This window comes from Ornithodoros turicata, chromosome 2 (genome assembly GCF_037126465.1).
Source record: "Ornithodoros turicata isolate Travis chromosome 2, ASM3712646v1, whole genome shotgun sequence".
In the NCBI taxonomy this organism is placed as follows: domain Eukaryota; kingdom Metazoa; phylum Arthropoda; class Arachnida; order Ixodida; family Argasidae; genus Ornithodoros; species Ornithodoros turicata.
In genome coordinates, this window is record NC_088202.1 from 140,306,191 (window position 1) to 140,330,540 (window position 24,350).

Genomic DNA, 24,350 nt, shown 5'->3' on the forward strand with positions numbered 1-24,350 from the left:
CTCACTAAGGACTGAAAGGCAAGGTCTGGTGAACAGTCTCAGGGTGTTCAAAATTAAGCTTTCACGAGCGCTACGCAAACACAGCGATGACAGGAAACCGGATGATAACTTTACGCTACTTGTGTAAGAAACAGGTGCTGCTAATTATATAGCACCTGTTTCTTACTCAAGGAAGAGAAAAATAGCAGCCAGTTTTCTTTTGTTCGCCTATTTATAAAGTGCTAGAGAAAGCTTAATTTTGAACACCCTGTATACGGTACAGATAGCAAAAACAGATGTGCCTATTGTAAGGATTACATCTTGCTAGCCAAAACAAAGCAATCGAAACAACCCAAACGAACGATACAAAACGTACAAAGCACACAGAAGGTAAAATACCACAACAAGCAGATGGTGTCTGTTGTACTAAGACTCAGTCAAAAAAAAAAAAAAAATGCGCCTTGATGGGTCTTTTGAAAGATATCAAGTTGTGGCCAGAAACAAATTGAAGTAGAAGCATCATTCCATATATTCGGCCACCAAAAGTAATAATTGAAAAGAACCGCAAGTTTCTGCGGCAATTAGGAAAGGGAAAAGCACAAGGCTCCTACGAGCGTCTAAAGAGTAACACGATTCTATAACGTTATCTGAAGTCTTCTGGAGGGGGGTTGTAATAGAACTTACGCATTGCTAGTGCTACTTTGTGTTTCAGGTGATCAAAGATGCTCAGAATACGGATGAGCGGAAACGCAAATGAAACAGACTCACGCGTACTCGGGTGCACATCATACATTGCTTGTTCCACACTCAGTATGCGCAAAGTCAGGGGTAAAGAACAAACACAACTTTATTTTGAATGTTGATGAGTGGGGAGTTTGATCGCCAGGGTCGATACTCTACCCCGTTGGTGGCGGCAATGTGGTGAACAACAACAACTTGATTGTGTGACGAAGATAGGGTAGTTCCATCGACGTGGGCAATATAGTCTACCCCGTAATGTGGGGAAATGAAAGAATGAGTCACCTCAAAGTGAGGACTCAAGTCCAATACGGTTTTCAAATATTCTTGAAATGCCTTTAGCGTTAGTTGGCTGGATTTGACCATGGACCAAGCAATTTTGACATATATATATACGCTTGTCAAACGGCTGCGCTAAACGCGATTCGGGCAACCGCTGTTACACGTAATCAGTGGCGCGTAGCAAGACCACCGAGATATAGCGGGGCTCGATACGGAAACCCGCACCACTCCCTCCGCTGATCCTGGGTGCGCAAGCACACAAATACTTGTGGCACACCGCAAGGTAAGATATAAAAATCCATCCAGAACATTTTATCACTAATTCATTTCAACGGTCACAATGCGACTACATGAAAGCTGCCATGACCAATGTACCCGTGCCACCAGATTGGAAGCATTTTGAGAAGCTCGTACTTTGAAAACCATTCGAGCGTGTAGTGCAAGAACTTTCGCGATCGTCACGCTGACCACCCGCTACCCCACCCGTTATATTAGTTTCTCCTCGGATTTGCACGATATGTGTGGGCGTCGGCCCGTATCAGGTAGGGGAGTATGTCGGCACAGTTCCCCTAGAAGTCGGCCCAGGACGCACATTTCCCCAGGGCGTCAGTCGTGACGTTGGCCACATACGTGAGGCCGACAACGGCAAGCCCTTTCACCATCACCACCACCACCGCAGGTAAGGGAGGGGTCTCGCTGACTGACTATATCTCTTTTCCTTCTTAAGTCGAACACGATTATAGATAAAATGACACAGCACCATTGGGATGCAAAAAGTATTCCGTTCATCTAATATTTTCGAGAACTATCAACAATTTAAACTTAGCTACTTACTTAGCTACTTCAACTATTGTACCCGTTTGGGTCTTTAAAGGTACTATAAAGCAGTCGAGGTCGAACCTATGCAATCAGCATGACGTGAGAGTGCTAGACTCAAAGGTTCAGCACAACAAGTAATATGCGCAGGAGTTTACTCTAAGTATTTTTAATTGGCAAATAAAAACGCAGTCAAGAATGTCGTGGCGACGCCTGGTGGGAAGAAGTCCTCAATTTGTCAAGCAACCCTGTAAACAAGGAGACCGATAAACAGATGGCTTTCCTGTTGGGATTTGCAAAGACTAGCTTTTCAGAAAATGTAATATGTGTGAAAGAAAATAAGCAAAAGCCGAATCTTGCACTCAGTAGCTTAACGTCTATACCTGGGCCTTGTTTCAGCACCGTGGCGCTGCTATCGTACGTCGCTTCTGTTTGCCCCAGAGTCGTGCGCATGAGACATTTTCGCCGCCGTACTTGGCGGAGTTGGCGTTTCGTCGGTCTGCTTCGCCACAGTGTTGCCAGTAGATTTAAATTTGCATTTTTTCGGGAGCTATAATGTCTATGTGAGAAAATTTTGCGGCATTTTACTTCTGAGGACGTACACAGTTCAGGGCACAGAAAACATGAGGTTACACCTCGACTGCTTTATAGTACCTTTAACGTATTCTAAATAGATAAATAAATATTGTAATATTGTAAATAAAGCCTAATTCTTCGCGAGTCGCGAGCGCACGCGAAAACATGTTGGCAAAATTGGTTGCATCCATTCCAATTGATTTCGAAACTATAGTGTCACTTAATTCCTCGCGGACCACCCACCACGGAATTGGAAATCCCACGCGAAATACTGGCGTAGTTTCACTGTTATTCGACGGAATACATGAGAAGAACAGACGACGGATGTCGAAATTCCCTTTCTGGAAAAACGAGAAAACGTCATTCTGTAACCGGCCAATGATGGCATGCCTTTGAGAAGGGAAATGCTGCGGGCGTGTCTCATAGAGTTACGGGGCGTCTGCACGGCGCCTTTCCTCCTCTGCGCGCCGCCCTTTCACTCCTTCGCTTACGGAATGACGTCACGCCGCTGGAGCTTCTGCAGTTGCGGAGGCAGCGCTGATCTTTAAAATTCGTTTAGGTAATATCTAAGCACTTTTGGAACGAAAAAGACTAGGCCGATTTATCGGCCGATGCCGAGCACAGTGGTATCGGTTTCATCCCAAGCAGCAAAATGTACTGAAAGTCGGGTGCAATAGGGGTGGACGGGTAGGTGGAAGGCCTTGAACCGACTCGTGAAACTAAGGAACATCGATAAGACACATACCGTCCACCCCTATTGCACTCGGCTTTCAGTACATTGTGCTGCTTGGGATAGATAGGTTTCCAGATGCGACCGTCCCTTTAATGGCAGTAGTGTGTACGATGTCATCGTTTATCAAACTCGCCACGGGCATTGTCGGGCTTATCACGAAGTAAATCAATGAAGCGACGAAGTTTAGCATCCAGAATTGGCGAAACTGCGGCCGCGAATATGCGACCTATGCCTGATGAATGACAAATTGAGGCCGCGATATTAAACGCTCTTACAGTATCTTGTGCGTTTATCTATAGATCCACATGTCACGTTTTTCACCTTTCCTCAGAATATAGTGCCTTCAGCTTAAACGGTAATCTGTTCAGAAAAAGCACGGACAAAATGAAGCAACCGAAGCTAATAATCGCTATTGGCTCCCCATGAAACAGCGCGAATGTAGGCAACCTGTTGCGCAAGGTGTACAGCGAAACAGCAAATTTTAGCATGAGCATTCACCAGAGGTCCATGTCTAGGGCCACGTCTATATGCCCACGGAGTAGAAAGGAGGCATCCAGCTCTCAAGAGGAATCCTTCAGGAGGAGTCCAGCAGCCTGCGCTGCGATCGCGTGCCCAGGGAGTGCGGATTCCGAAACCTATAGCCTTGACAGTGCATTATTTTACGACCGTTTTCGTTGAAACAACGGTACAGGAAGATTATTTGCCATTAAAATAGTAATATAATATTATCTATAACGTATTATTATATTACATTATTATTATATATTCTTCTATATAATAAATATTAATATAATTGTTGTTGTTGTGAAAATTGCAGGTCCACATATTATACCCTCAAGATCACCTTATTTAATTTTTCACATGTCCTCTGGGTATTTCCTTAGCAGACGGGGGACACATTTTACTGAAGAGCCGTCGAAGGCAGTCAGGTTTGTTGACATCTGCGTGTTGTGCTAGCAATTCGAAGCTTGAATTTCGCAAGAGGCTGAGAATTTCGCTATACCTCGGTTTATTTATCGACGCAAAGTAGTCATTTATCTGCGTGCAACTAAATTCTGTTTGAGGCAAGAACTGAACTATCATTCCAATTTGAAGTCGAAGGAATATGTCGGCTTGCACCCGAACTACAAATACATGGTAGCTTTTGCAAGAAATTATATTTACAATACCGTCTAAATACTGCGGTGATGCTCTTATAATGCATAAGTATTAGTCTGCAATAATTAGATTTGCAAGATTCCCAAGAAAGTGTTCAAAATGGCTCTTCAACTGCTGTGTGTTTCGGTTTTTGTATATCCGCTGAACTCAGGCAAAAATTATCAGGAATATTAGCCTTTATAAGCTTTATTTTGTTTCCCACTAGCTATAATTACACTTAACTGCGACATCGGATAGGTGACACCGCGTAGCTTGCCGGTTTCATAGCACCAAAACTTTTCTATTGTGCGCGCCAGCTTTGAGGTTGTCAAGCGTGGGAGGATGCCTTACGGGAATAATTCTCAAAAACAAAATTTAATTACCTACCAAAATAACTCTCCAGCGTTTAGTAGAACATGCCTAAATCGCGCGAACTTTATATTTTTACATCATGAGAACACTGCGTAATACCGCGAAATTGTTGCAGAAGTTTGACAGGTCCAGGCTAAAACACGTAGCAGTGACGATAGAAAGTTCCTATGCATTCTTTCTTGTGCACTCAAGTACCGTTTAGCTTTTGTATTCTCTGTTTACAGTAATAAGGCAATGTGAGGTTGTTACACTGCCAACGCTGCTGGTTTCGGAATCGAGCCTCCTAGAGCATCTGTGCGCTGCGGTGGTCTCGGAATCTAGGCATCGTTCCGTTTGTTTCGATCTCTTTCTTTCTACTCCGTGCCTAGGCATTGTAGGTCCTCCACGCTGCAGAAGCTTCGTAGAACGTACGGCAGGTGGTGCAGATGTTGCTTATGAGGCACTAAGATGGAGCGGTGACACGGCGCCCTCCCGTTAAGAGTACGTGCACTAGAATTATTGGTCTCTGGCTTTGGAGCAGGTGGCAGCACATTTCTTGGCGCAGCGCACTGACGCGCCTAAATGTGATTTCTAAATAGCTCGCCTTCAGTCAGCGCTCATCTTCAGTCACCTTCGGCTCAAACCGAAGAAGGCCAATTAGTTTTCGTAGACTTGAATCTAAAAAACAAATAATTGTAATACCAACTGAATCCTACTGTTCGAAAAATAATAATAATAATAATTATGGAGCACGCAGGGGAACCTCATATTACCATTATTAGAATACGCCAGTGTTATTTGGGACCCGTATATGGTAACGTTAACATACAAAATATCGAGCAAATACAACGGACAGCAGCAAGATTATAATGTCTAATTACAGACGGACTGCATCCGTAACAGCAATGTTAAGTGAACTACAGCTAGAACCGTTGGCAAAACGACGGCGGATAGCTAAACTGAAGCTCTTATTCCTTCTTTACCACCAGAACTTAAATACTGATGCTAACAAATATATTACAAAAACAGAACCCTGCGGCACTAGAACTGGCCATGACAAACGCATTAAACCATATAACGCACTTTTAGACATCTTTAAATATCCGTTTTTTTTTCAAACACTATTGACCTCTGGAACGGAGTGCCCCAATCACTCACCGATATTGACGATGTACAAAAGTTTACTGAGGCACTTTCCGTTGCGATTGTATAGAAGCACCCCTCTAATTTCTTGTGGATTAGTTTTCTTACTGCCATCTATTAATAGTGTTGGTTACCTGTGTCATACCTGTCATGTCTCCCCCTGTAACAGCCCTTACTTGAGCTAACAGTACTGGAAATCAATAAATAAATTACATCGCTCCACATAAAATAGCGTGCCAGAGCAGTGGCACTGCATTACGCACAGCTGTTGATCACACGTCATTTAAATCCACAGTGATGCCATACACAGCCCATTTTTGTAACGACCCTCACGCGTTCGCATGTGCAAAATCACCATCTTGTGCTGGTCACACGTTAAATTTAACGTCATTTTGAGGTCGTGCGACTGTTTTTTCGTTCTGCTTCATACAGGTGAGCATGCAAATGCGTCAAAAGAAAAAAAGAAAGCCTTTTGAGGTGGAATACCAGACATGTGTCCACACTCCACGAAATGGTGGGCGAAGCACCAAAGACCAGCAGTTGCTCCAGAAATCGACCGTTGTGGAGTACCGAGCTTCCGTAGGGTCGAGCGGAAGGGGATATACAGGGTGTTTTTTTTTTTTTTTTCGAGACAGATTTTTCATTAAAAAAAACTATAACGGCCATAGAGACATGCTATTTTCACTTCCATCATCTCTGGGCCGGCGGACTTTCTTGGCCATATGTTGCTCAACCGTTAAATGACTAATTACCTAAACATCTTTAATTAACGTTTTAATTATCAAAGCAACGAAGTTGTTCCAAGGAGAACATCGGCTCCTTTCTGTGGCCTGATATCGTAGACGTTTTCAGAACAAAAATCCGTTCGGTAGGTCGTCCGAAAAAATTCGTGAAGGAAGACCATTTTTTTGCTTTATTTTGTTCATTGCGCGTTCGCAGACGCGTCTTTCCTTCACCCCCAATGTGAGAGGGTGACCGAGACTCATGCGTCGAAGATGAGCTTGAACTTGCGGAAACAAAACAAAAACACGTGTATCCGGTGACGCTATCGAAACTACCCTTATCTTGGATTGCTTTTTCTGTTTTCTTTTATTTTTGTCCAGGACGCAAGAGGCGACAGTGTGCTCCTTCACACTTTCACTATGGGGGTGAAGGAAAGACGGGTCCCTGAAGATGGGCAATGAACAAAATAAAGAAAAAAAAAGGTGTTCCTTCACGAATTTTTTGCGGACGATCTACCAAAGGAATTTTTGTGCTGAAGACGGCTACGATATCAGGTCACCGAAAGGAACAGATGTTCTGATTAACACACCTTCGTAGTTTTTATAATTAAAAAGTCAGTTAATGATTTTTATGTAGTTAGACATTTGACGGTTGAGCAACATATGGCCAAGAATGTCCGCCGGCACAGCGGTGACATAAGTGAAAACAGCATGTCTCTAGCCCTTATAGTTTTTTATGAAAGATCTGTCTCGAAAAAAAAAACAGAAAAAAACGTGTATATGTTTATGGATTGGATACATGTCTATAGGTATATGCATTGGTGTCCAATCTGTATTGGGCCATCTCAGATATTCCAGGGGGTTGCAAAAATCCTGAGGGGGCTGTAGGCAAATTCCTGAACACCACCAATCTCAGCAGATAGGGAACTGCCGCCCCCTTTTCCCTGACCGTCTCACACCCCTGGTATTCGTTACCATAGACTACACTCTTAAAAATGAACTTCACCGCATAGCACGCTCCTAGCCAACTATAATCTCGAATGATATTGTTATATTCCTTGATTTGTTGAAAACGGGAGGCGTGCGCCTTTTTTGTGACACTTATGCTGTTCATAATTGTCACAGAAAAGGCGTACGCCTCCCGTTTTCAGCCAATCAGGGCAGATAACGATATCATTCGCAATGATGGTTGGCTAGGAGCGTGCTATGCGGTGAAGTTCATTTTTAAGAGTGTACTGTTATTACTCTTCGCAATACTATATGCTCGCTAACCACACATCCGTGGTTTAAGCCTCGTCCGAACTATTGCGTTTCAATGCGTCCGTCAGCGGTATGTCCGTCCGCGACCCGACGCAAGCCCCTTCGAAAGCCATGGACGGATAGGTTCGCAGAGTTCAATTTTTGGACGGAGCGACGCAAGAAATGCTAGTCGTTGCCCCGGTAACCGTGCCGCCCCGCGCTCTTATCTTCTTTTACTTCACGTAGTCGGGTGTAAGCCGTTTCTCGTAAAGCAGAGTCGCAAAAGTGCGGACGTGAATTGGAAACCCATGCTTCCGTCACACAGAGACGCTGACGGACGGACGTATTGAAACGCAATCGTGCGGACCGGGCTTCAGCCACACAGCTCTTCGCGCTCTATCAAGAGCAATGTTTGCGACGGTGAAGGACAAAGACGACGAGGAAGAGCAGGAGGAACGCGATATCGCTCGTGCGTTGCGTGTTCCCTGCAAGTTTTTGAAAACCAGTCGTTGCTGTACCCTGCCCTGTGAACCACATTTTCGGTTCTTTCAGGTGAGTTCAACTTCAGCTTCGTACTCTCGGTTTCCGTAGCATTTTGGGCTATAGGTATTCCAGGTTGCGCTTGGGGATCTTGTGAGAACGTTGGTCTCAATAGGAACTGATGAATTACCATTACCATTTCATCTTCCTGTGCCTGTCTCATCCTGCGCGATGTCCACCGACTAATGTCTCATGTGGTATGTGACTATAGTGGGAATTAGGGAACAACTGCTGGAATCGTCCGACTCTGGTGCTTGATAGGGGAGGAGAGAGCCTTTGTCTGTTTGCCGAATTTTGCGTTTGTATGTCAAAACCGTGGTGGAAATTGAAATTAATTATTTGTTTGTTCTCTAGATTATCTAACATCGTATTATGTTCGTAGGTGGACTGCGCGTGACACGGATCAGCGCAGCAATCAAATGGTTATCATTCCGTCCATAGGCGTATTTCCTCTTGAGCTAATAGGAGCGTTCAATCCAATGCCTTACAAATTACTCGCATGATTTGTAGTTATTAACGTTAGCTAACGAGCTAACCATGCGGTTTAATATCGTGCAGCGTGATGGCTAACCCAGGCCTGTTGACGGAGCACCAGCACCTGATGGAGGAACTGAAGCAGATGATGGGAGCTGGCGAGCGGGTAGGCCCGTCTTCGACACCCCTCAAGGGAATCCTCAAGAACACGGCCTCTAGTCCACTGGTGACCAGGGTGCCTCAGAAGCCATCAACACCACCACCACCACCACGCTCTGCGGCAGTCACCATTATGCCCACGAGAACGCACTCGTCTCCTACTAGCAGTCCAAAGAGTCATGAGCAGCTACACGTACATGTTTCAGTGAACTGTTCTTGCGAAAGACCGCCAACGACAGAGGCCTCCACTCAGGTAGAATATGTTTAGGGCATTGTATTAGCGGCAGTAGAGAGTTTTCGTGTGTGTGTGTGTGTGTGCTGGCGCCGCGAAGCAACTCTGGCTTTGAGCTACGTAAACAGGTGGAGAGAGGACAGGAGGAAGGAGTTGGGGACAGGGAGTTAGTATGCGTCCTGGGCCGACTTCAGGGGGAACTGTGCCGATATTCGTCTGGAAAGTCTTCGGAAAACCTCAGGCAGCACAGCCTGTGGTAGGATTCGAACCCACGACCTCCAAGTCTTCAGCACGATCTTGGTTACCCCCGACGAGCGGGACGCCTCAACCCTCTCGGCCATGCCGCTGGTATTAGAAGAGAGAATCATAAGCACAGCCTGACCCCGACTCCAAATACCGTATTGGGAGTCGGAATCAACATTGCCTGTATCCCATTCGTAATGTGTCTTGCGAATGGGATGCGAGCTGTGTTGCCAAGTCTGGTCCAGATGTCCCTCCGAATGGACCCAGAGAAACCTAAAGAATGCGGAAAAAATATCAGTCTATTGAATTTTCCTCGGAAACTACCCCGTCACGGTAACAGTTTAACATGGCAACAGAAATCGACGTACATTTCTCTCATCGAACACATCAGCATCATGGAAACACCTATTTCACATTTCCCTTTGCGAGACGAGGCGCATGTCTGCAAACAAAACAGGCCCACTGAAACGAGCAAAATATGTAAATACGAGGACAGTAACAGGACCTCCAGATCTGGACGCCGTGCACGTCGACATGTGGCAGAATACTGTGCATGCTATCGTCTCGATCGAATCTCGTCTTGATTTGGCGAAGCGCTTGTTGAAGTGCCATGGCTCCGTTGTCAGTGGAGCAGGGCGCTGCCATGTTACGAGTAGAGCCGAACACGTTTCCTAGCAGTTCATATTCCAGCGACCATTTACTGTTTTTTTTCTTTTTTCTCTAGAATTAGTGCTCTACTGGTTGCAATTGAAGGCCACAGTGCTAGGATTTTTCCAGCACTCCCATGCCCACGCCCCTAACACTCCCCACAAGTTCTTAGGGCAACTCTTCCCCAAATATCTGCCAGAAAGAACAAGTTCAGCAGATACGCGTATCCCCTCCCTCCTGAAAAGAAAAAAAAAGAATGAAAGAAAGACCGAGAAAATGAAAGTTGTACGCAAATCTATGCCACCGTGTTCCGCTGGATTAGAGTATGGTCTCTACCACGTGGCTTTGTAATGCCTTGCATCATGTCACATCCGTTCGTTCTATGGTGGAATTAATTCAATAACGAATTTTGACTGCGCACTGCTGCAGTTATTGCAAAAACTAGTGGCACAAATAGATTTCATTCCAGGCTATAAATCTAAATCTAAAACCTCCAGATATCGAGAGAAAAACATCCAACTTGCCAACACTGCCACAGATCATGAGACTTTACTTCAAAGTTGTCCAATTCAGTGGAATCGTATGGAAAATGGGACGCCTTCCCACGGTACAGCTCGTGGCGCCGCCGATGAGCGATTAGAGGAATTAAATATGTCACGCGCGCCGTACTGTCAAGTTCCGTCCGCTTAGCTGTTTTGTCCGCTTAGCTATTTTGTTATCCTTAACTGCTGTCATCTCTCTCTCTCGTCTATCAACACCTTCACAAATGGGAAATAAATCATCCATTGTTCAAAAGCGCTTGCATGTAATTCGTGAGGTTTCCGAAACAGTGAGCGAACCTCGTCGGGTAGCCATGTTGAACCTTCGGTAGCCGCGTCAAGATGGCGGATATTCGTAGCAGACGACGCGGTTGTCTTTCCTGTGAAGAGGGAGCTAGTATTGATGCACGATCGGCACTCCAGCCGGATCCCCGCTTCCTGACGTCACTTCGTGCCATTAGCCTCATTCTCTTACGGGCCTTTCAGAGGAGTTCATGGGTTCCCAGAGCGCGTCTGGGTTAAATACCTCCGGCGTGCGCTACGGGTCACCTTCGACAGTCTTGTTCTGGAACTCTTTTGCTTTCCCTTGCAACCCGCCTCGGCCAACAGTGGAGTATTGATAGACGTGTCTTCCACAGCTCATTTGGAATAACTTCGCTGCATAACCCTGTCAGAGCGGAACAGCATTCAAGGGACCATGAAACGATTTTTGCGGGTTTTTGTTTGACAGAGGATACGTACCTGTACGCAAAAACTGAGGTACGTCATTCGGCAAGCGGACGGTTTACTCACGAAATACTTCAAACGAAGTACGGAGCTGATACACATGGCGATTCCCCACGGGGAGCAGGGGAAGGGGTGTCGTGCGGAGAAATTTGACTCTCACCGTTGTGCATGAGTGCGTCACCGACGTCGTCTGTTTCCAGTGTCCTGTGTCCTGAGGTCCACGCGCGTAGTAGCGAAAATGCGCGATGAGGAACGTGGAGCTGTGGTCTGGAGAAGATTTCGACGCCGCGTGTTTAAGAACGGCGCGCTCTAATCGGGAAAAGATGCTGTTTACGAGTTTGTCGACAAGGAGGACCATTTCACCAAAAAAATTATGGGTGTTCGGGAAATGTTATGGTTCAATTAAGAATGTTAGAGCTCCGTGTTCTGAATTTGAGTGTCTCTTGTGTCCCCGTCTGTGCTCATAAACTGTTGCATACATTCTGCCTTCTTTACAGACGCCAGACGATATCCCTCGCAAGGTGACCTTCAACGAAACTCCGCAGCGTACTTGCAGACGACATCTGGCAGCTAGTCACTCGGACCACTTCCAGTGTATGTAACCGCGCAGTGTTCCGTGTAGTAAACTCATATAAATCTCTGCTCTTACGTAATTGTGCCGCTGAAGTGAGTAATATAACCATAAGGCTTGGCCTATCGTTTCTCCCGTGTTTGAAACAGGTGGCCGCATAAGTCCTGTGAAGACATACGAAGAAAGAGCGTAAGCAATCTGTTGCACTAGCTCTTAGGGTGCGTACATTTTGGGGGATCCATTTGAGCCAGACTATGGCGATAAAGGCTGCAGAGATAAACCATATTTTATCCAACACCTATTACTATGTTTCCTGATGGTTGAACAACGTAGGACGGTGCTTCAAGCATTAATTCAGTTAATATGCAGCATTAGTCCAGTAGCGGAACGGTTCGATATAGCAAAAATGTACTGCACACGACGAATTGCACAGAAGGTCTCTCCAGATGCGCACAAAACACTGGAGTAGAGAGCTCCTTGATGTGTGCTGCATGCTGCTGACATAATACTCTTGGACATGGACTTTGTCCTTTTCACATCGACGAAACGCCACTACGTTTGCCTTCACTTTCTCTGCCATGAGAGGAGGAGTTGATTGCAATTTTAGTAGGAGCATAAAAATGTATCCACACGACGGTGTGCCTGTCGTGTTTAAATGCACACAGCCGGAGATGAGGGATCAGGATAGGCGCACATAGAACGTACCACAGCCAGAAGACTTACCCCATCCATCCGTGTACACACTTCAGTGTTACACACTTCAACCGACCAACCAACATTCAACCAACATTTCAAGCACCGTAACGATAACTCATGTTGAGGGCTGTGATCTTACCTGTTCTCGTGTGCGCTCGACAAATGAGGACAATGGATTTCTGTGTTCGGCTCTCAGCTCTGCTCGGCATTTTCATGCATGAATGCAAGGCGTCACTGTAAAGGATCTGGTCGGCATACACACCCAACAATATTAGCTATTTCTCCCTGGGCTTCCGGAAGACCATTGTCTTCAGAGTTGTTAAGTGCCACGGTACCCTCTGGCCTCAATAAATATTTTGTGTGTACCACAATCTTCGCCATGTGACAATATGGCATGCACGAGATCGAGGACAAAGCATTGAATAGGAGATCAATTAATCAAATAAGCGATAACATATTTCTATACACTATCCTGCCGTGTCCACGGGCAAGATATACAGAGCTCTCGAGCACCCAAGTTCATGTCGTGTGCGGGGGTAAAATGAAGGCAACTTATGTGTTGTTTTCACTATAGACACAATCTCTCGAACCCCGAAGCCCTCACTATACATGTTGCTATCCACCGGGTGAAACAGTTACTTATAACAGTTACACTGAAACTCGATCAATCTGTAACACCTAAATGATTTTGCAGGCCGTCACCGCAGAGTCGTAAAACCAGTGGACAACTAAAGCCGGGCAAGAGGGGCCGACGTCGAAGTATTGAAGAAGTTCTGAGCAGAGTCCGGGACACACTGCTAGAAGTCCTCGAAGACGCGACCCCAACGGAATTCATTGCAGCAACACCGCAATCCCGGTAAGAAATCGCCGCACAGATGAATATTGACTGTATTGGAATATTGCACACACATTGAAGCGAGCTGTCATATGATTCCTAAGTTTTCTACGAATAATCCACGCATTCTCTAACGCTTGACAGGTTCCGCTTACATACCGCAGTATGGCGCCATGAAGCCGGCAAGTTACGAAGTCATATACAGGGTGTTGTCTTTTTAATCCCTTACAGAGAGGGCAGCTCTGATGCCCTTTTTTGCGGCAGGGTTACGTGGCCAAGCATACGTCCTGTGGGAAAGAGCATGTTAAAAAAAAGGATGTATAGCAACTCCATTTTAGGGAGTACACCCTTGCCACCATATCACTCCCTTTGGAGTGTACTCCTCCTGCAGTGTGTCTCCTCACTCCCTGAATGGAGTGAGGAGACCCTTTAACTCCCTGCTGGAGAGTAGTAATCGAACTTCCTTTTAGAGAGTACAATTACTCTCAAAAAGGAGTATCTTCCCTGATGGTAGTGAGGAGACTCCTTTTTGAGAGTAATTGCACTCCCCAAAAGGGAGTGATATATGTGGCAAGGAGAACGAGTTAAATTGCATCTTTTTTTAAGAGTGTACTGGACCCCCCCCCCCCCCACACGTAATTATCTAAAATTCATTAGCGTTTGTTTTCGCGAAAATGTCAGGCGGCAGAGTTGAACGCAACCACTATTTCAATCTACCCTCTTTCCCAAAAATCCTGAAGCGATCGCACCTACTTTGATCGCCAGACTTTTAGCTCCAAATCACGCGAAACCAGAACTACGCACTTCTCGAGCGCAGAAACGACATGGTTTTGGCTTATATGGGCCGGAAAGCTGTCCATCTGGAGAACGGATCAGCGTTTTAGCCAACCAGCTCGATCGCTACAGAGCGCATGGCATTCCGACGCTCTTTTCCCCCTGTTTTGCGCTCGAGAAGTGCGTGGTTTAAGTTTTTGTATTTTCGGTTATCGGCGATTTATATCTCAAAAGTACGTGCTCGTTTTAGGATGTTTAAAAAGGAGATTGATATGACATAAATAATTGTTGGCTCCAATTTTGCTATATCGCATTGCCCCGAAAACATCTAATTTATAAGTTAATTAATGAATCTTAGGTAATTAGTCGTCCAGTAGTTATATGCTCTTTCCGACAGGATGTACGGCTGGCCGCATAACCCACCTGTGGAAACCACCTCTAGGTAGCTTCATGGCTTTAATATAACAATTCTCTAAAGGTTAAAAGGCACCCTGTATGACTGCTCCATCAGACCTAACTACACATAGGAAAAAACAGACGAAGTATACTACGTTTAACGTCACGTACTGTTCAAACGTACAGAATGGCCGCGCAGTTCAAACGTAAGAACGTACAAGCCGCCGCATTCCACTAGTTGAAAACGCTATTTGCGCGAAGGCAAACACTGACTGCTTTGCGTCGATAACTGAACCACATTCGAGCTTCAAATTACAAGCCGAACACTGGCACACTGTGAAAAAAAAAGAAGAAAAAAAACATGGCTGCCTTTATGGTACAGCACTCGTACTGCAGTAAAGCATGCGAATTTACAATCATCAGGTAACTTTTGGCGTCGTTTTCACGAAAATGTTCGCAAAAAAAAAATTGCTCTCAAGGATATAGGTCCGGAATGATAGGTCCCGCCGTGACCCAGACAACCAAGGAACGCGAGCGCCGTATTGTAGCCCCAAAAGGTTCGAGCACGTGGGTGCCATATGTTATCGCTTGCAAAGCGGAGGACGAGATCAGAATTATTCTTCCTACTGCGTGATGAAAACGTCAAATAAACTTTGCGATTAGCCTATAGAGACGGGAGCACAAGGCAAATCACGGGGATGTCATGCACTCAACGCGCGTTACTGACCTGCCTCGCTACTGTTCGTGTATTCGTGCTCGTCGTCTGCCAAGATTTTCCTCTTCTCGAAGATGGCACTTGAACGACGATTCACGCTTATGTCGAGCAGCTGGACCGACGCCTTGGGAACTGCACTCCGGACACTATTCAAACGCACACTGATAGATAACGTGCACTTCCTCTTCGAGAGTGTTAATAGGGTTCTCGACGCTTTTGGGCCCCAAAGAAATGAGGATTTGTCACTGAGTGCTGGATATATAGGCTGTGCCACTATGGTGTTTGGTACCTCAAAATGCTTGGGCTCCCAGTTCTCGAACGGTCTAACAGTTTTAAAACGGAGTACGCCAGCGCTTTGACGCCCTAAAGGAATCGTCTTTGCTGCTCATTCCACAAAACACTATATCGGTTCTGCGCATGCGACGACTTTATTATAGCGGTGCCTCAAGTCATGCAGTTAACTACACTGTTTCAAAACTAAATTTTCTTAGCAAACGCATCGTAAAAAAAAACAGAATCGAAGCTTTAGGAGCACTCTATACATAACGTATTTTACCAGACGTATACACACTACGGTATGCATGAAGTGCTTCGAAGACTCCTCTGTGTGTTGTGAGACTCCATAAGTTACTTATCATAGACCTCTGGGTATATTCTGTCCATAGATGGAACTGTGCAATCGGTCTACTTGAGAGCCTTACGGAGTTCAGAGATGACGGCGATGATGATTCTCTGGGTGTTGGCGTTTTGGTAAGTCTAGGCGAGTGATGATCGTAATCCAGCGGTGAACTCACGTGACCTACCGCAGGACCTCACGCCAGTAAAAGAAGACTTGACGGTGGAGCAACCTGAAAAAGAGCGGATCCAGCCACGGAGTAGCCCCAACCTAACCGCCAACCGTTGCGACAGTTCAGAAGCACTCGTCATGTCGAACTCGAACCCTGCAGTGCAAAGGACAGAACTGGTCACTCCACCTCCGCAAGCCGCACGTCTGGCCTTCGACTGTAATGCTGAAGTTCGCAAGATCATCAACGATCACCTAAGTTACATCGCCCAGGATGTGGAGGCACAATGGGATGAAACCTGCGTGCAACTGCGCAACGACTTTGGTCGCAGGTGCGTACAGCAGTAAACCAAGAATGCGTGCGCTATCTGCAGGTTTAATTGAAAGAGGTCAGCAGTGTTATTGCCGATATTGCGGTGCTGCCTGTTGCGGTTGTTGTTCGCATAAAACAAGTTGCTTGGGACATCGTCTTAGGTGACATCGCTAAAGGTGTCTGACGAAGCCATGCCCCCTACAGATGCAGTTGACATAACGTAATTATACTAAATAACCTTCCTACACTTCGACATTACAACGCATAGTAAAAGAGAGAATAAAAAAAAAAGACGTACACAGGTTGCGAACACAGTAGTGAACTTTAGTATATCGTTCGTACGCCGTCGCTCCTCACTTTACATCGACATGGGATAAAATGTGGTGTATACGTCGATATTGCACCTTTAGTAATGCTCTTCTTACACCATTTGCTGCAGTCAGCGGGATATAAATGGGTGTTCTAATAAGAATACACCTGTTTTGAGCGAATAAGGATGTAAAATGATTACCTGTGTACGCTTCCTGACAGGATGTGCGCCTGACCACATGACCCGCCTGTGAAAAACCCCATATTGCTAGCTCTCATAGTTTTAACACAAAAACCTGTTAATGAATGTATGTTAGATGCACCTTCGACTCTGTCCTGTTGTTAATGGTAATCTGGTATGACGTATCCGGTCACCTTCCAGAGCACTCAACTGTACAGTTAGGAACCAATGATATGGTACACTTGCGACGTGAATGTTTCGAATTTTTCTCCCTAGGTACCGCCACTTCGTGGAAGACTGCCGTCAATGCCTCGCTGAAAGCAGGACAACTGACCACGAGCAGCTTCGTCAAGAGATCCTGGAGGCGCGGCGCGAACTACTGTCGGAGCTGAAAGCGTCCTTCAGACTGACCTGTCTCCGATTCGAGACTTGGTGGAAGGACTACATCCAAAGAGAGGTACACGAGTCTCAAAGGTTTCTCCGTAAAGGCAAAGGCTACAGGGTCCTTGCCGGAGTGCTCAAATACGAGATCATGGACAGTATCGCGGACATCGAAGCCGCCACGAGGAGGAAAGCGGCGGATCTGTGGAAGGAATTAGTCGCTCAACGGAATGTGTCATTCGAAGCTATGCTTCAGGACATGTGTACGTAGAGGCTGTGTCAAAGGCCGGTGCGAATAAATTGTAGTATTATGATTTGGAATGGTGCAGTTTTTAGTGTCCTCTCGATATGGGACAGGGGTAATCGTAGGAATATTATTCACTACGGGAATTCATTCGCTGGTGCTCATGCTGGAGACTACTGTCCTGGAGACTACTGCCATCTGCCCACATCTGTACATCGCTCACAAACTCAGTAGCTTCGCAGGTGCTAAGCCAATAGGAATTTATCTGTATTGCGCTGGTGTGTAAGGCGCTGAAATATTTAGAGCGGCAGCTGAGCAGTAGTCTCACGTAACTCCCGAACGACAAGGTGTATTCGAACGAAACAAAGAAGATAATGGAATGAAGGGAAGGCATTTTATTGGCTAGAAGAGCGTGCCTTTACAGCTGGACAACTTCAAAAGTGCCTTGGCAATAACTCGCAATGTGTGTGTGCAACTGAAAAAATAGCATAAACGCAAGCGAGATGGCGAGCAGGTAGGCGTATTGCAATATTATAGAGTTAATGGCTCATTCTTCTCCACCAAGAGGGGGATGAGTTGTTGCGTGGTGCGACAATCGATTTGAATGACTGCTTCTCATCGCACACAGCAACAAGCTGACCACTGAGAGGTTCACCATTAATGCCATTGGGATTCACATTTTTGGCCGTTAACTCGGTGACTGCGCTGTGGTTTAAACGCGGACATGGCAGACACACTCGACTCCATGGCAAGAGCTGCAGGCAAAGAACGGGTAAACGGAATTCTACAACTTTTTAGTCGTCCGTAGCTTGCTAACGTAGCTAACGTAGTTAAAAGAGCACGCGCCACTCTGTATCATGTTTTGTTCTCGCGTTACGTGCGACTCTGCATTGGTTTTAAGCCTGTCCTAGTAATTTGGTTCCCAATTTGAATATTTTTAAAAACAGGCTTACCCAAGTACGAGGGTTGTAACGAAGTGTTTTTGGAGCTGAACTATACGTTGAAGGACGTGCAAAGCGATAAGCTACCACTTGGTCGATTTCTTCGTGGATAAACCGTGAAAATCGCTGCCCCCTTAACATTTCAAATGGGCTGGATATCGCGTGCCAGGCTCCCTGTGTATGTTTCGTAGCACTGGAAACTGCTTTTGTACAGTTTGCGAGCATAACACGCACTTGTGTTGTTACACTTCTAGTAAATATGCCCTCTAGAATAAATTTCAAAGAGCCACCTATGTCCTGAGAGCGGAGTATTGACAATGTGCAGGAAGGAGCGGTTTTTCATTTGTCATAATAGACCTCCACCCGAGAAACGTCATCATGACGTTGGTAGTCAGACCGAAACCGAAACTAATCGGAAGGAGAGGGCTGGGTTCCACGACTGGGCACTTGTTCGCTGCTTCCTATTGAAAGATATGTTGGATCGAAGGTCCTGTACCTCTAAGGGAAGATCGTAATACCCTCAAGACCGTGGCTTTCGGGCGCGACCTTGACCTAGCTTCGAGCGTAGTTCAACTCTGTCAAATCGGAGGCGCTGTCGAACACTACGACGTCATTTTGTTTACAAACAGGGAGAGGTCTATTGAGTGAGACAGATCTGGAATCTGAAAATTCTGGAGATACTTTTTAGACACTCTATAAATCGTTGATGACAGCCTCGTCTCCTGTTACTTTCTCCTGAGCGTAAGAAATAACGTACTTGGGTAGCGGTGGACACTCGTACATGTGGAGATCACCTTGTGCTAAACAATAACAAGCTTTTAAAACACATGAGTAGCCTTTATTTTTTGATAACCAAAAACAATATATCTCTTTGCCGGTGCATTTGTTGACCTTCGATTATCCGCCCATGAACTCCACTAACGAGTCGAGGTCACTCCACGTCTGAAGACTCTACGCCTCACGCCTTGTTCGGTGAACAAGCTGCATCCATAATGGGCCGCCTGGATACGGTTGTCGGTGCGTTAGCTACAAAAGGGGTTCTGCTGTGCTCCGACGGAGTGGCAACGTGCGCGTTCCGGAGCGTTCGGAGTTCAAGTGGGAGTCCAGCAAGCGAAGGAGGAGGCGGTGGAAAGGTGAAACATGGGCAGAGGTCAGCCTTTGATGGGTGGTGATGCGGCAGTGGCATTCCGCTCACGAGGCTGAGAAGGAGATGAACAAAATGTGTCTATGTTTGCGCAACGTTTACTCTCGCAAACAACGAAACGCCACCCGAGCATTCTGGCAGACAAGACAGGCAGGCATGCAACTCGAACCGAAGGATTTCATGCGGGGAGCGAAATGGCCTGCACTCCCAGTCTGTGCACCGGCGAAGGAACCGCGGATCACTATGACTACACTCTTAAAAAAAAAGAGTGTACTTTAGCTCATTTTCTTGCCACATATATAATACCCGTGTCACACGGGCAGTCTTCAATGACCATTGAGATCGATGACCATTGAAAATGCAGGTAGCACCACCTAGCGTGTAATGTGTCAACCGCTCAGGAAACATTGGATCCAATGCTCTTCGAGAAGTTGACGCATTACACGCTTGGTGGCACTACGAGCATTTTCAATGGTCATTGGTTTCAATGGCCGTTGAAGACTGCCCGTGTGACAGTGTTATAACTCCCTTTTGGAGAGAGAATTACCCTAAAAAAGAAGTATCCTCACTCCCTCTAGGGAGTAGCATAACTCCCTTTCTCGCTGCCAGAGAATAATATTACTCTCCAGTAGGGGGTGAGAGTCTCCTTTTTTTAGAGTACTTGTACTCTCCAAAAGGGAGTGGTATATGTAGCAAGGAAAGGAGTTAAAGTACACCCTCTTTTTTAAGAGTGTACTGTATACTGCGATACGGCATCAGAGCTACAGTCAGACAGGTATATCTCAGCCAACGGAGAATGGAGTCGGCACACTGAGAGTGGAGCGCACGACAAGGTTGCAGAAGCCCACTCACATGTTTTGTTAATGCGAGTATTTTACGCGTTCGCTTTTAAAAGCATGCAAACGTACTCGACGTACGGCACTGAGAGTATGGCGTAGATGCATGCCAGCTGGAGAACAAACACAAGCGGCAGTATGAAGCATGCAGGCGCACTACGTTGTGATCCGGAGGCGTCATGTGCTCGCCTAAAACAAACAAAAACCTGCGTCTTTCGATTTTCGCACGCAGTTGACCTGAAGGAATTGACTTGTCCAGATGTATACAGTGTATGGCTATCTCTAGTAGGCAACTATGTCTACGAATTTACAGTTGAACCACTCTTCGAAGCGTTCATACCCACCGAGGCTCCGATGGGCATCCCCCCCCCCCCTCCATTCCATTCCCAGTCCTGGGAATGGAGATGTCGGCTAATTCCATTCCTTCCAATTCCAAAGGCTCGAAAGGTATAGGCAATTCTCACTTCTCGAATGGTTTGCGAACCTCATTTCATTCCATTCCTTAAACTCCGTGCAAAAAATGTGTTTTTTTGAAAGCACTCTAAGGAATAAATAAAACTAATGATCAATGATTTCGCACAATGCTATAATATAAAAATATTTCGGAGCAAGGCAACGCGGGAGAGATACCCCAAAGTTATTCATGCGAATCATACATACATGCCTGAATGGGTGTTGTCTTGAATGCTTGTTTACATGCTTGAGTAGAATGAAGCAAGGTTCTTCGTAACAGGAGTTAGCTGTCAGTTCTGTAAGTCCTTCCAGAGGTCAATTTGTCCCGCAGTTTCGGGGCAGCTGCAGTTTCTCCATGCGCCCATTATTTTTCTATAATTACCTCTTCCTCACCCGGCAAACTCCACGCCTGTTCCCCACTTTCCCCACTAGCAAAAAAAATAAAAAATAAGAACGCGCAGGCATGGTTGCCGGCACGAGACAACGACCGACATTCCCTGCGTCGCTCCGTCCAGAAATTGAACTCTGCGAACCCATGCATCCGTCGCTTCCGAGGGGACTTACGTCGGTTCGCAAACGGACGCAACGCCGACGGACGCATTGAGACGGAACAGTGCGGACCAGGCTTCAATGATGACAGCTGTTAGGGTAGTCTGCTATGATCATCAGCCGGGGCAGGACGCGCAGGTTGACGTCCAGGTTACGACAAGTTTCCATTATATGTCAAAGTCATATCAGTAACAAGTGGCACGTCAGTGAAACACGTAGCGCTTGAAATCACATTAAGGGGACGCCGGAGCGTGTAACTGCTACAGCGGCGGATAGCTGTAACAGATGCTCATATAGCGTGTCGCAGCATTCCTGAACAGCTTTTTTGGGCCATGTGGACTGTGCCAATGTGGCAGGTAAGTGAGCTAAGTGTGGCACTGCTTTTTCCTGTGAGCTTTCAAGTCCTTAGTAATTCATAATATTGAGGACGCCCTGTAGCCTATACGTCCGATGTCCGTAGCGCATGTCCCACCTGGTATGAAAAGACTTTCTGTCGATAATTTCCACCGTTTACAACCTGCGTTTTTCGTTATTTTTCTGTCGTTACTCGTTTAGATCAAAGGACGCTGCTATACACCTTTGGCTATATACTTTCCAAACAGAAGTTAAGTGCAAATGAAACGACCGAGGTCGTTAGTTCGCTTTCCTGCTGCTACTAGCAAAACTAGGGATTATTCGGTTGATAACAAGGGCAGCAATTCCAGTATATCGCACACGACTTTGGGGTTCAGTGCCGTCGGCATCTGCTACGAGCGTCGTCTTCGACATCATCCAGCTTTAGCAATGCGTTTGGACGGGTCATGAACGGGTCTCCGACGGGTCATGGTGATTTGAGCATGTGCCCAGGATCATGCATGTGCCCAGGGTCAATGGATAGCGTTGTCAAATCTTGGCGATTCCCATGAAGGTAGTGCTTGTGATAGTTATTTGTGTAGCAATGCCACCTTAGTAGTTCATTTTCAATTTTCAATTCAATTTACTCTGCGGGAACTCCAGGAATTCAGGTCTCGTGGGCCAGTGCATCTAATGTGAGCATGACTTTGGCGTGTATATATCCGAGCAGTGGGTAGCGGGTACTATTCTTTTCTAGCAGACGTGTGACCACCACCATTGCCAACGCAACTGGATGTAGAGCAGGTGACGTTATCAAAAACGAGCTATGAGCGGCGTAACATTGGAAGCATGGCCCGATCTTCTGGCGTGACGATATAAGAGCCAGTATGTAGCATCGGCGTACCGGCCATAGCTGCAAGGTATAATTTCCCTCTGAAAATTCGTCTGCCCATCTGGACACGGCACGGTGCTACCTGCGGCGTACGCTACACTTTATACGAGCGTGATCAACATTACTAACGCACTTACGAGCACCCTGAAGGAGTTCAAATCGCGCAGCTCAAAGACATGGCCCACACGCTAGAGGCCGGCTACGGCCATCATTGTCGCACGAGAGCGCATGTTGTTTTTTGCGCAATCCTCCTCAGTAATATATATATATATATATATATATATATATATATATATAGAACAAATAGGTTAATATATCAGACGGCTACGAAGTTGAATAAAAGTGAAATAATAAGACTTGGACTACAGATTACAGGAACGTTAACAAAAACTAATTTATTAAGGTTAATATATCAGACGGCTACGAAGTTGAATAAAAGTGAAATAATAAGACTTGGACTACAGATTACAGGAACGTTAACAAAAACTAATTTATTAATAACTTATTAATAACCCTGAGCTGGCTCCCCAAGAAAGATGACATCACCACCCGGACTTGACCTTGCGGAATGTTCCAGAATATGACTCAGACAACTGCCACGTGGCATACTTGCACCGATTGTGACGTTACCCAGGAAACCTATTTAAGCAATATGCAACCCTTGGACCTCTTTTGTCCTGACGAAGACAGTGCCACTGTCGAAACGTCGACCATTCTTTTTTTAATCTATGTGTTAAAATGCCCATTTAATAAATTAGTTTTTGTTAACGTTCCTGTAATCTGTAGTCCAAGTCTTATTATTTCACTTTTATATATATATATATATATATATATATATAGAGAGAGAGAGAGAGAAATTTATGGAGTGGGCTTTCGCTCTTCTTTTAACATACAGGGTTCGCCAAGATAAACTTCGGGGTTTGTAACGAAGATAAAACAAATTAGAACAGTGTCAGAAAGCCAAAGTAGATGTTAGAAGACGTATTATGCCCCAAAATTTTATGTCGATAACGCCGCTTGATCTGTTTCCCTGCCGATAAATCGTGAAAATTAAAAAAAAATCGCCGCTGCCTAAACGGCTATACCTGTGTTTCAGCTTCTTTCCGTCAGATGGCGAAACGGTCAAACGCGGCGTTGCAGAGTACGTGCTGGATTCAGTTCCACTTGTTCAGATTTCGATGTCGTCTGCGACGCCGCGTTCGACCGTTTTCGCCCTCTGATGGAAAGAAGGTGAAACACAGGTATAGCCGTTTAGGCAGCGGCGACTTTTTTGATTTTCACGATTTATCCGCAGAGAAACAAACCAAGCGGCATGATCGACGTAAAATTTTGGGACATAATACGTCTTCTAACATCTACTTTAGCTTTCTGACACTGTTCTAATTTGTTTTATCTTCATTACAAACCCCGAAGTTTATCTTGGCGAACCCTGTAAATTAGCGTGTGCCTCAAGCTGTACGGTATATATAGTTCATATATTTCAGCAGCAGCGTCAGAGAAGCGCACAGGGCGCGTGACAAATAAACCGCTGCGAGCTCATGTCTTCATAACAGTTGTCTATATCGTGTTACAGTGTCACAACAGATGCAACACATCCTCGTTCTTACAAAAATTAGCGAAGATAATAATGCACTACAAAGTTACGTCACGTACATAAGCTACATGCCACCAGGGTTAAATCAAGCATCATAGTGCATCATGCGTCAACAACAACAACAACAACGAC

The 24,350-nt window shown here is 45.7% G+C and overlaps 2 protein-coding genes across 7 annotated transcripts in view; one reads left to right on the forward strand and one right to left on the reverse strand.

Moving 5' to 3' along the window:
- Positions 1-24,350, reverse strand: part of LOC135384163 (short stature homeobox protein 2-like) — a 127,165-nt gene that overhangs the window by 12,721 nt on the left and 90,094 nt on the right. Inside the window, exon 5 of one of the 6 annotated variants that reach the window (XM_064613387.1) lies at positions 19,272-19,616. The exons of the other annotated variants lie outside the window; for them this stretch is intronic. Within the exon in view, the coding sequence (XP_064469457.1) occupies positions 19,376-19,616 (241 nt within the window). The 3' untranslated portion in view covers positions 19,272-19,375. Of the gene's footprint in view, positions 1-19,271; positions 19,617-24,350 lie in introns of those variants that run through there. 6 annotated transcript variants of the gene reach the window in all.
- On the forward strand, positions 8,144-17,553 carry LOC135384162 (uncharacterized). The gene is made up of 8 exons (XM_064613381.1): positions 8,144-8,268; positions 8,815-9,142; positions 11,775-11,871; positions 11,998-12,037; positions 13,239-13,400; positions 15,930-16,014; positions 16,073-16,380; positions 17,128-17,553. The coding sequence occupies exons 2-8, from the start codon at positions 8,819-8,821 to the stop codon at positions 17,501-17,503; spliced, it is 1,392 nt and encodes a 463-aa protein (XP_064469451.1). The 5' UTR covers positions 8,144-8,268; positions 8,815-8,818; the 3' UTR covers positions 17,504-17,553.

Bases quoted from the DNA above. Each gene is read 5' to 3' on its own strand.
- LOC135384162 (XM_064613381.1), top strand. From the start codon at position 8,819: ATGGCTAACCCAGGCCTGTTGACGGAGCACCAGCACCTGATGGAGGAA. The intron at 9,143-11,774 runs GTAGAATATGTT...CCTTCTTTACAG, and splicing joins CGACAGAGGCCTCCACTCAG to ACGCCAGACGATATCCCTCG. The intron at 16,381-17,127 runs GTGCGTACAGCA...TTTTCTCCCTAG, and splicing joins CGCAACGACTTTGGTCGCAG to GTACCGCCACTTCGTGGAAG.